This window comes from Lissotriton vulgaris, chromosome 7 (genome assembly GCF_964263255.1).
Source record: "Lissotriton vulgaris chromosome 7, aLisVul1.2, whole genome shotgun sequence".
In the NCBI taxonomy this organism is placed as follows: domain Eukaryota; kingdom Metazoa; phylum Chordata; class Amphibia; order Caudata; family Salamandridae; genus Lissotriton; species Lissotriton vulgaris.
The window spans coordinates 1,733,432,014-1,733,444,929 of NC_141695.1; the positions used below are offsets into that span (position 1 = coordinate 1,733,432,014).

The following is a 12,916-nucleotide window of genomic DNA, read 5'->3' on the forward strand; positions in this document are numbered from 1 at the left end:
AATAGCATGTTTTCTCCGCTAACATATCCAGCGATAGGAAGCGATAAAAAAATCGTCACTAAGCGTATTTAGCGATAATTATCGCTACTTGTTGGTAATATGCCCCAGAGTATCTTGGATATGTATTCTTTAGTCATTGAAAGCTAGCAAGAGACTGTTCTCCTCAAACCATCCTTGTCGACACATATCCCAGCTGTGATGTTGACATTGACAGATTCAAAATGCGAACAGAATAAAGAGGCAGGTGCACGCTAGAACTGCTTGTAATTGAGATTTAGCTAGCCATAAGATCTAACAAAAAGAGTCATACAAAAAAGCAAACACCAATCATTGACTTGTTTTGCGTATGGAAGAAAAGCATAGAGCAAAAATCAATTCATAATTACTACATTAATTAACCTTGTTAACTGCGAAACAACCTTTACAACGCAACTTTTACAACGCACTACCATTACAACAAAACTTTTATAATGCAACATACATTACAACGCATGCATTTACAACGCAACCATTACAACGCATGACACTACAACGCAGACCACTACAACACATGCCTTTACAAAGCAGTCATTACAACGCATACCATTACAACGCATATCATTACAACACATAGTACCCTTACACTATCCGACACTTACCCTACTGTTGCACCCCCTGGAGTTAGAATAGTAATTTTTACCCCTACACTATCCAACACTTACCCTACTGTTGCACCCCCTGGAGTTAGAATAGTAATTTTTACCCCTACACTATCCAATACTTACCTTACCTGCAATGTAATGTTATGCGTTGTAATGGTATGCGTTGTAAATGTAGTATGCGTTGTAGTGGAATGCGTTGTAAAGGTAGTTTCAAAGTATTCGTTGTAATGGTATGCATTGTAATGGTATGCGTTGTAATGGATGTTGTGGTGTAAAAAATGCGTTGTAAAGGTAGGCGTTGTAAAAGTATGCGTTGTAACGTCATACATCCTTGTTAACTGTGTCTTAATGGTAGGTTGAGTCAGTGATTTCAGATAATTGCCAGACGTCGAATGAGATCAGGGAAACTATACATGTATCAGGTCGAGCTGCAATGCAATGAAAGCCAATGTTTAAAAAGGGAACAATGAAAAGGAAAATAAAATGCAGCACAGGCTATAGAGCTTTAGATAAATGATTTAATGCATACTGCAGCACGTTCATGATGTTATCGAAGCCTGTACGTTATAGTCACTTTTTGGAACTTGTGGCACAAACACCTTTATAGAAATTATTCAGTTAACTTGATTTAGTTCTTTACCCATCAAAACCATAAACATGTGAAACAAATTAAACGTGTTGCCATTCACTGTGTCCCCTAACAAAATATTGACAGGTCTAGTACCCTATCCTTTGCCATTTCATTGAGGTAGAAAAGTAGAAATAATTATTACTTTGCCATTTCTATTGAGGTAGAAAGGTAGAAATAATAAGAGTTGGTTCACAGAATGACTGCCTGCTGCCTAAGGATGACTTTGAAATAAGATCTGGGAAAAGGGCAGCTATAAAGGAAAGGGCTCTCCTCAGATTTCCCAAGTTTTTGCTAAACACAATCATGATCACCCAAAGAATAGGATATAGATGTTAAGATAGGGCCACGGAAGAGAGGAAATTGTGACTGCTACTAGGATCAATGTATGGGAAGGGACTGCAGATCAATGTATGTTTCTGTGCCAGACTCACATCGGTATGTTCCAGTTTCGGTGTCGGTTCTACTGCCCCGGACGATTTTCAGCTCCACCGGCACCGAGATTGTGACCTCTTTGCACATGAAATTGACGGTCAATTTTGTGCGTGGCGGGGCCTTCACCGGCATGCTCAATTCTGCCTTTTTCTTCATGGTGGATGACTCAGTCTGCCCTTTCGTCACTGTGAAGGTGTTGGACAGCTCTGTATTAATATCGACCACTCCTTTCAAGGTAAATGAGGCACCCACCTTGATTGACGTTGAATTACTGAATTCAAAGCTATGGGAGACATATTTTTCAAACTCTTTGGAAGAAGTGGCGGTGAACTGCTGCTCAATGCCTGTGTTGTTGGTGTAAAAATACTGATCTATCTGAACGTTCCTTTCACTTTCTACCTTTTTTCTGTCCCACAAAATTGTGGCTGTCACAGAGGACTTTCCAGCGCGCAGGGGATACACATGGGAGACTTGATCATTGAAACCAATAGTGCAGTAATTCGCCAAATATTCACCAGCCCTGGCTACAATGCACCTTCCACCTCTATTTATATGCTCGTACAGAGCCCAGGCTCCACTCTGGACTCTGTGGGAGGAGATATTATCATGCATGCCTCCAAACGCGAGATTGGACTCCGCAGTCAGCACTACCGCCCTACCCCCTGCATTGATATGCTCATAGACTGTGATCTGGGGATTGCTCAGGTCGTCAGTGATCAGCCTAAGAGAAGATGCCCCATCATTCATGCTAAGCCCTGAGTATTCTCCCTCCTCTAGGGGTACGGCTTGTCCCCCATAGTGTATATGCTCATACAGGACCCAGGGCTGGCCGACGATCTTCACCGATGAGATGCAGTCATTGAAGTTTTCATTCACCAGATTTGGAACATCTGAAGTAAATGTCTTAGAGAGTCCTTGGAAGTTGCTGTGTTCATAGACAGTGATGGTGTTCATGGTAATCAGCTATGTAGGTTTCAATGTGGTTCCTTATTTGACCCTGTAAGACAAAATAAAAGCCACTAAGTAATGGTACATGATGCAGGGTGTGTGCAAATGGGATGTATGACGTTACAACGCAGACTTTTACAACGCATACCTTTACAACACATTTTTTACAACGCAACATCGATTACAATGCATTCCATTACAACGCATGCCATTAAAATGAAATTTTAAAAACTACATTTACAACGCATTCCATTACAACGCATAATACCTTTACAACGCATACCATTACAATGCATAACATTACATTGCATGTTTGGTAAGTATTGGATTGTGTAGGGGTAAAAATTACTATTCTAACTCCAGGGGGTGCAACAGTAGCGTACGTGTTGGATAGTGTAGGGGTAAAAATTACTATTCTAACTCCAGGGGGTGCAACAGGAGGGTAAGTGTTGGATAGTATAGGGGTAAAAATTACTATTCTAACTCCAGGGGGTGCAACAGTAGGGTAAGTGTTGGATGGTAATGTTATGCGTTGTAATGGCATGCGTTGTAATGACTGCGTTGTAATGACATTCGTTGTAGTGGTGTGCGTTGTAGTGTCATGCATTGTAATGGTTGCGTTGTAAAGGCATGCGTTGTAATGGATGTTGCGTTGTAAAAGTTTCGTTGTAATGGTAGTGCATTGTAAAAGTTGCATTGTAAAGGTTGTTTCCCGTGCAAATGCACAGCACTACAGTTCACTTCTCAGACAAAGCTTCTGTCACTAAGAAAGATGCATTCTGCTGTATGCTTTTGAAAATGGATTTTCAGAATAGGTGCTTCATTTCCCAATAATTGTGGGGCACCAAGGATAAAGCAGTTTGCCACTGCATTTCTTCTGGGTGCATTAAGCGTGAATATCAGAAGAAATAATTGTAAAGTGAGAAAGCCACTGGATGGGTTAGAATCATTTTACAGTTCCCCTCTAACAACAAACATGCTGCCACCTACTTGTAGCATGACAGTATGTGCCAATAACTATTTGCTTTGCAGTAAATGTAATCCTACAAATTACATAAAACAAAATTAGTGCAAATAATCACACATTTGGTTTTATTTTCTTCAGTCTGACTCGGCACAGAAGTAAATGTGAAGTGAGTTTGGAGAACAAATGGAGTAGATTGTATGTTTCCTAATAAACCTGTGTGAGATGGAAAGAGATTACATATTTCAATTTTAAAGTACAGTAACTCAATCTCAGGTTGACAAAGAAGAATACATCAAGAATGTAAGGAAAACAGGCAGTAGATCAAAGGCACACTTTGAATAGAATATAGTAAAAGCAAGGACATAACAGATTCAAGTATGTTAGCCAGATGTTACCTAGGGTTTAGTCGGATGTACGTTGTTACAACGCATGCTTTTACTATGCATGCCTTTACAACGCAGTTTTTTCAACGCAAGTTGTTACAACGACTTGCGTTGGGGGGTGCTGGATAGTGAATAGTTTAATTTACTATTCCAACTCCAGTCCCCGTGGATCGTAGGGAAGGTGTTGGATAGTAAATTAAACTATTACCTATCCTTTGGCGCCCCCCAGCGCAATTCATTGTAATGACTTGCGTTGAAAAACCTGTGTTGTAAAGGCACTGCGTGGTAAAAGTTGCGTCGTAAAGGATGTTTCCCGTTCAGTCTCACCAATATTATTCTTTCTAAACTGCAGAGATGCCAAACCTCATTGACACACAAATTCCCCTAAAGATGTGCAGGGCCATAAGTCACTGGTGGAATACCCATGTGCCATTCTTCTGTCCACATATGTTTTTCTGCTCAGGAGACCACTGACCTGGGGTCGCTGCAATGTACACACATTTCTTTTAGTATCTTGTTCCTAGCAAAATACCTAACTGGGGATTAACCCATGGCGGTGAACTGCAACTTTTGCTGGATTGAAGGAAAAAGAAAGACAGGGCATTTCTTGAACTGCAACAAGAGTACAGAGCTCACCCCTGACCTTGAGGAGCACATAAACCTGAATCTATAACCAACCTCCCACTCAGGAGCTATTGCCATTCTTTAGGTCGAGCCCGAGTCAGCGCGCATGCGCCACTCTGCAAGACTTGTTGTAGTGGAGTATGGAATGGAAGTCCCACCCACTCTCCTCCCATATTTATCATTGGCTTATGTCAGTGTCCTCTGCAAATGATGGCTTCTGATTCCTTAGCAGCCTTGTTAGTCCCTCCTTAGTACTGCCTTGCTTTCACGTGTCCCCTCCCATGGAGACTGGCCCTTGTTCTTTCGTTGTTACATGGTACGTCTTCTTAAGTCTGTAAGCACTCTTTTCTTTATTGAGTTTCTCTTAGTGCAGGCAGCTTTCAAGAACATGTGCGCCTACTTTTACTTAAACACGGGCTCCCGGCATTAATCAATTCCCCCACCCACCTGTCACTGCTTAATCTAGCTCAGTCGCCCTCGTGTCTGTTCCCGCCCCCCCCACAAGACAGTCTAAGTTGCCTCTATCCTTGCTTGTTATATGTAATGTTTATCCTGTTCCTAAGTACACTTGTTGTTTCCACGACGTGTAACGTGGAGAACTTTTCACCCAAAGCGTAAATAGTTGCAGAGCTGTTCGTGTAATGTTTGCTTTTGTGCTGTAATATGTTCGTCTTTTGGGAACTGATCCGTCTCTTTTTAACAGAGAGCATAAATAATGTTTACATTGCATCCCTAAATCTTTCCAGACTTTTTCATGAACATGTTTGTCCGGCTATATAAAGAGTCCGACTTTAAAGTAATAATGTTACTATATAGGCAGTTTTACTCAGTCCGCGGGATCTCGGTCAACACTGAAATGAAAATTCCACAGGGCTCATCAAAATTTCCTAAGGTTTTCAGTAATGATTACTAGGGGCTTCATTTATGATAAATGACGCTTCAGTGCGTGAAAGCAGCGATGTGTCACTTCTCAGTGCGCACTCCTTGCGACATTCCTGATGCGTCATATTTAATGTATGACGCATCATGTCGCAAGGAGTTACAGATGCGTCAGTATTTCTGTCGTATCTGTAAGCGCAAAAGTGACGCATTGCTGGAGTGTGTCACAAAAGTGACGCAACTCCAGCATTGCGTCCTTTCACATGTGGCAAGCCCCATGTGAAAAAGCCTGCGTCAGTCTTACGCCTGCTGTGAGGCAGACGCAAGATTTTGACGCAACGGCGTCCTAAAAATGACGCAGTGAAATCTCATAGATTTCACTGTGTCACTTCTACGACCCTTCCTTGCGTCAATACGCCCCCCTTGCATACATTATACCTGGCGCAGGTATAATGTGGAGCAGGGGTTTACAAAGTGACGCATCTACCGAGATGCGTCACTTTGTAAATATGGCGCAACAAAGCGCATTTTTTACGCCACTGGTGCGTCACAAAAAGTGACGCACCAGCGGCGTAAAAGTGACGCACAGCCTCATAAATGAGGCTCTTTGTGCGCGTGATCATTGTCCGCTTTGAAATAAAACTTGTAGTAGACAGAGTCTGCCATGAAGCTGTGTTCACATTTAATTAGGAGCACAGACTCGGAGTTACATTGGAAAATGTTTTTTTGGCCCACTCACAAATGCTCAGCTTTGACATAATGTTTACACCCATCGCTTAAACATTAGCTTGTCTAAAAGCAAAGCTGTGCCCCAGAAACACAGAGAACACTTGCACTGTGGAATATCAACATGCATAGTCCATGTGTCTACGCCCGATGTAAACATGAAGGAGAAACTCAGCATATGAGAGTCCGCCACAAACTCCTTTACAACCAACTCTAATCAATTGTTTACCATAATTAAATGTTCGAAAGGCTAATGCCATGCCCTTTGTGTTCCACTAACAGGTTAATTTCAAAGCAGGCAATGACCACGTGCACCAGGTCAACATTAAAAGCAGTAACGCAGGAAGGAAGCCATGAGACCTGGTGCTAGCAGGACTGCTAGCGGAGTAGTTAAATACACCAGTTTTCAGGATTCAGTGGGCCCCTGGTGCCACTGCACCTGCTACACCAATGGCAGTTACGCCCTTGATTACCTGTAAACCTTTGCAAATATAAACCCAGATCAGTTGACTGGGGGTGAGTGTTTGATTTGCTCAAACGCTCCGTCCATCATCTTTTGTATCGCTTTGTTCGCCCTAAGTTGGCAGGGTATGCTCAGACGTGAGTCCCTTGCTCAATTGGCCACTGTATTCAAGATAGCCTGGCTGATGAGGGTTATGAACCCGAAACCGGTCCCAGGATGCTTGTTTCCGGTCCAGGGAAGACATAGCTTGGCAGTTCGGGCTGGACTGTTCCCATGAGGCACAGGGTCAGACTGATTTGCATATGGCCATGTCTGAACTGGGGTGGCGGAGTGAGCTAAAGATTGGTGATGGATTAAACCCAGATCAGTTGACTGGGGGTGAGTGTTTGATTTGCTCAAACGCTCCGTCCATCGTCCCCTTTTGTACCGCTTTGCAAATATTTCAGCATCTGGGGAAATATTATCCAAAAGCTGTCTATGATCACAGAAGTGTGTAAAGATTGTGTCTGCCCATGGCCCACGCAGGGGGCCCTCATAAGAGGGCAGCTGTCTTAGTGCCACAGGATGGCACACGACTACCCCCCTAGAATTTGGGACCCTCTAAGGGTCGATGCGCCCCACGTCATTTCTGGCGCGCAAGTGGGCGGCTGAACCAGGGATATGTACCTCCCCCGCACACCTGGCGTACTCTTTGCGCCAAGTTTCCATGCCATTTTCCTCATGTATATGGGAGGTTGCGGGGTAAATGCATTTAAATTGTTGTTTTGTGCTGCTGGTGGAGTTATAGGGCGATCCAGAGGCTGAATGGTACACAGGGGTACCCTCTTCAGGAGCAGAACAAGGGTGCAAATGCCAAATAGCCCCAGGAAGTCCATACGACAGGACCCTGGAGGAACGACGGCACCCCATTAGTCCTACGGGCAGTTGTGAACCTGAGTAACCGGAGGCTTGCCTGGATTCGCTCTGCCCCCTCAAGGGGCATGAGTAAATGGGTGGACACGGGTGGACTGGCGGTCCACAGGTGTTAAACCCCCAAAATTGGTGAGCACCGATTTCATAGGGCCACAGTGCAACTTGGCTCTTCAGGTGGGCAGAGCAGCTTAGGTGTGTCTCTGCTGCCTGTCCTTGGATCGCCCGTAAGTTGACCCACCATGTTGGCATATTTCATTATGCAAATAAACCTGCAGCAATGTTTCTCCACAAACAAGGTGTCTGGTGTGTTTATTTATCGGGAGATTGCTGAATTTGTGGGGGGGAGTGTGTTGCTGATATTGGCACTAAACCACCTGAAACCACTGCAAGTGTTTAGAGACACAGGAACAGCATTAGTCAAAGCCGGGCATCTTTATGAAAGCTGCCGGAAATATTTAGCTACTCATCATACATTTTGCTTATGTTTGCATTAAATATAACAAGCGGCCGCAACAAATGTACTAACCAATGTTAGAAATAATTATGCAACACAAAAATACTCTCACTGTACCTGTACATTTTTTTGTATTACTAACCAAACTTTTACAACTTATGCATACAAATACATTGTTTCCTAACTTCTTTCTTCACAAACCATGAAAATGTTGCTTAACATTACTTTTACAGTATTACCAAAGCATATTTTAGAAACAAAATGTTATTTTTGTTGATGCTACACATCGTTAGTTAAACAAGCATTTGCACAGAGGTCCAAAGGGCAAGACCTGTTGGCTTTGACAATGTTTGTTTATCATGCTACCATACCTGGCAGACTGAGCATAGTACTGCAGCACAATTGTAAGATATTTACCTCAATTAAAAATGTATTTTTAGCTGAAATAGTTTGCAGCTAGAATCCCAGCTTTGCAACACATTCTTTAAAATGTGCTAGAGCTACTCTGCTACTGGTGAACTTCATCAATTCTCATTAATTTGTGGGTTGGAGAAGATGCACCTTCCAATGCTTTATAATTATATACATCTGTGTGGACTTCACTGTCGCATAATTACAAGAGGTATGGGAGAGCTGTGCCTTCTAGTGTGTTGTATTTAAACACCCCTGAATGGATCCTATTTACTGTTTTTAGCTGACCTTTTTGTGAAACTACTCCATCTTGGGGGTTTGACCTGTATTATTTCTGCACCATACCATCAGCTCTTATTGGTGGTTTTGGAAGACTGCACCTTTCAGGTGGCTGTACCATCTCCCTTTACCTTTCTCCCAAAAGTCTTCAGATCTCCAATATCAATCAGCTAGTAAGAAAAGCCATTATTTTCAAAACATTGCTGCATGCTGTGTTACTTTTCAGAGAGGTCATTTCTTGAGACACAAATTCCTCTTCCCATATCACCTTTTGTTGTCCCTTCTACTCCTCATGTCATGCTTTCCACTGTCTGTCTTCAGCTGAATTTAAGAGTCCTCCTCCACTTCTTCTTGTAATAGTAACCCCATTCCTGTCCCGCAGCTCTCCCTCTGCTTTCATTAATTCCCCTTTTCTCATTATCCCAGCCTTTCTCTCCACTAGGCCAGATCATGTCCATCCCTCTAATACCTTCCCTCTAGTTGTCTTCAACTCTCTAACCTCCTATTGCCACACTCTTAGAGCATCAACCCATCTCACCTCTCGCCTCCTCTCAACCCCGCACTACCCATCAAACCACTACCCAAGAGAAGCAGGTGAATTTACCCATCACATCTCTTATTTCCACCAGACACCTCTACGAATCCCACATACATTGTTTCTTTCTACTTGCACTTCCTCCCCTTTAATCCCCATACCTCAGCTTTTCTTCAACATTTCTCTGCTCTTCTAAGCCTTGCTTGCCTAAAACATACTCACTCCTACTTTATAGCCTGTCCCTTTAAATAAATTCATATTACTATTGCACATACAGGAGCTCAGTAATCTGCTCTCCTTGTTTGCTACCATTAGTCAGTGATATGAATATTCGTTGTTCACCCTACTGATGGACACTGTTTATCATCATCCTCAAAAGGTCAAGATCAATGAATGAAAACCACCTGAACATCTATGTCCTCATCCCTAACTAAAGCACAGACTCCCTCTTCATTGCTGGAAAAAAAGTTTAGCCAATTTCACTTTCCTGACTTTCTGAGATTGACCCTCCTCATATGAAATATACTTACTATGAAGTCTGGCTGCACAGTAACTGTCATGCTTAAGAACCTCTCTTCCTTCTCCATCTGCTTAGAATCTTTTACCCACAGAATGCAAAGCTTTACTAATCAGCTGTTCCACTTTTCCAACCTATATTTCTTGGTTTCCGTATATTTACACACTGCCACTAAACAATCCAGCCCCCGTTCACCTCAGTTTAGACATCACTATCTTTGCAACTGGTTGACAAGTACTTTTGGTTTGAAAAACTACTCCAGTCTCACAACACCAGATCATGTCTGCGAACCTAGCTTGGCTGTCAGTCATCTCATCTTACCAGTCCCACATATAAATATGTATGCATCCATGTCGGGACCTTTGTCACGCCTGGACAAATCTCCATCCTAGCAAACCAGCCTGCCATATGGATCAACAATCACTTCCATCTTAATCTTCCTTCCACTACTATTACATCGCTAACACCAGCCGAATGAACCTCATCTCTCTTTTGTCATAGCCAATGAATTTGATTAACTCCATAAGTTGTCCGGTCACCCCAGGTAACTTAAAGAACATCTTTTTCTCTGCCTCTTCTGCCTACCCTACCAGAGTCATCATCAAGAAACCCATCAGGAAAGATCTACATAGATCTTAATGTCTTCTAAATTAAATTGGCCATAAAACCGCAGGACCTTAAGCTAGTAGACCCGACCCTTTTCTGACCCTTCTTAAATAGTTATTTCTTAGTAAACTTCTTGAAGTGTCCCTCTTCACCAGACCTCTGTTGCCCCCATTGAACCAGTATTATTATCTGTCTTACATAAGCAATGTACACACAAGTGGAGTCACACTGTTTCTGTTCCGGGCTTTTCCTCAGTGAATCTGTAACCAAAATGACCTGCTGCATCAATTGAACTTCCTTCAAAGGGCTCATGCCACCATAATGTTAGTCCTGCCACACCGAGGTTAGGCCAGCAGAATTCACCATAAAGAACCCTCAACCGAATGCGAAGGTCTTATCTACAAAGTAGTCTCCACATAGCTGTTAAATCTAAGTATATGCAAACAAAGGTCTCCGCCAATGTTCGCTACCCACTGACTGCAAATGGCCAGAAGTACCTACATTCCTCCAATTAAAATATCAGCTATGTTCTTAAAAAAGGATTCTTCATTTCTGATGGACTCTGCTGCTGATCATCTCTGTCTCTAGGAAACCTGTCAGTGCTACTTACTTCTCTGTATATAAAACCAAGCTCTGAAACACATTAGTGGCCAGACTAAAAATCATCTATAACAACCTTCCTTTGAGGGTGATGTTACCAGAACTCAGGGTAAAGAACACAACTGCAAATGGCTGGAAAGAAAAGGGCATACCAGCAAAGATCCCACAGACTGAGCCACCTTCAAGTCAGCCCCCCACAAAAAACACAACACCTAAAATACACAAAAAGAGACTCCCTAGCAGACCAAATCAAAGTCAGCTCCAACTGCAGCAAGGAACTCTTCAGCATTGTCCATCAGCCACCAAGAACATGATTTCCTCTTCCCAGGAACTCTGTGATACCCAGGCAGATTATTTCCACAATAAGAAATCCACCATCTATAGAAACTAGGTGCTACAACCCACTGATCACCACACTTTTCACACACCACCTGACTTCACCCACAACCTCCCAATCACTGCATGGCAACAGCGCATTACACAGAGAACCACAGACTTCATAAGCTCTATTGATTCTGGTGCACCCACAAACTCCTTCTCTTACCTCTTCTTCAACATCAGGAGCAAGGAAATCAGCTGCAAAGTCACCTCCATTCTCAACCCATCCTTTGCCGATGGATGGAAAAATGCAGAGGTAGGACCCCTCCTCAAGAAACCTCCCCGACCCCAAAAAAAACTCAAGAACTACCACCCCATCTCACTGCTCCCCTTCCCCACAAAGTCCTCGAGATGGCCATTTACTGCTAACTCATGGAACAACTGGAAAAAAGGACCTGCTGGACCCTTTCCAATCTGGTTTTCATGCCAACCACAGCACAGAGACCACCCTGATCACTGCCACCAAACACATCAGGATTCTCCTGAACCATGGAGAAACAGCAGCCCTGATCCTCCTCGACCTCGCAGCAGCATTTAATACAGTATCCCACCACACCCTCATCAAGAGACTCCACCACACTGAGATCCAAGGAGATGCCCTCAAATGGATTCCATCCTTCCTCACAGGACAAACCCAGAGAATCCACTTTCCTCCCTTCACTTTGAAACCCTGGAACATCATCAGTGCTGTCCCTCACGGTTCATCCCTCAGTCCCACTCTGTTCAACATGTACATGATACCCCTAGCCAGCATTGTCAGAACCCATGGCCTAAACATCATATCCTATTCAGACTAGACCAAGCTCGTCCTCTCGCTCTCAGAAGACCACAAGAACCAACTTCCAAAATTGCATGAGGAGTGTTGCTGACTGGATGTAGACAACTGCCTGACACTCAACGTGGGACAAGACTGAAGTGCTGATTTTTTGGGGAACAACACCTCCCCATGGCATCATCCTAGACAGTAAACTCGCCATGAAATGCCAAATCAACGCAGTCTCTTTCCCATGTTTTCACGGGCTCCACATGCTTCATAAAATCTTCAGATGACACCCTGTCCCATTCAGAAAAACCATCACTCAAGCCCTAGTCACCAGCCGGCTGGACTACAGCAATACTCTCTATGCAGGAATCACCATCCAACTCCTGAAAGGACTCCAGTCGATATGGAACTCAGCATCCAGACTCAACCTCCACCTCCCCAAGTGGACCCACATCAACCCCACCTCAGAAGCTTCCACTGGCTCCCCATCCAGAATAGATACCAATTCTAGATGCTGCTAAATGCCTACAAGGCATCCAGACACCTGCAGCCCATCTCCCTTGCCCTCGCACATATTGCCTAAATCCGCATAAGCAACAGTGGAAGCTTCCAGCTCGCCACCAAGTCCTAGAACAATCTTCCCCTTCCAATCCAAACATCATCCTCTCTCACTGAATTCAGAAAGGGACTCGAGACCTGGCTTTTCGACTGATCCCAGCGAGAACATAGAATCTGGATACCTTTGAGGGTGATTAGCAGCGGTCTTC

At 43.5% G+C, this 12,916-nt stretch overlaps 1 protein-coding gene across 1 annotated transcript; it reads right to left on the bottom strand.

Moving 5' to 3' along the window:
• Positions 1–1,516: 1,516 nt before the first annotated feature.
• On the bottom strand, positions 1,517–2,697 carry LOC147706495 (epidermal differentiation-specific protein). Its single transcript, XM_086932984.1, has one exon. It carries the CDS (start codon positions 2,656–2,658, stop codon positions 1,651–1,653), a length of 1,008 nt encoding a protein of 335 aa, XP_086789110.1. The 5' UTR covers positions 2,659–2,697; the 3' UTR covers positions 1,517–1,650.
• Positions 2,698–12,916: the final 10,219 nt, after the last annotated feature.

Coding starts and splice junctions, on each gene's coding strand:
- LOC147706495 (XM_086932984.1), bottom strand. CDS start 2,658: ATGAACACCATCACTGTCTATGAACACAGCAACTTCCAAGGACTCTCT.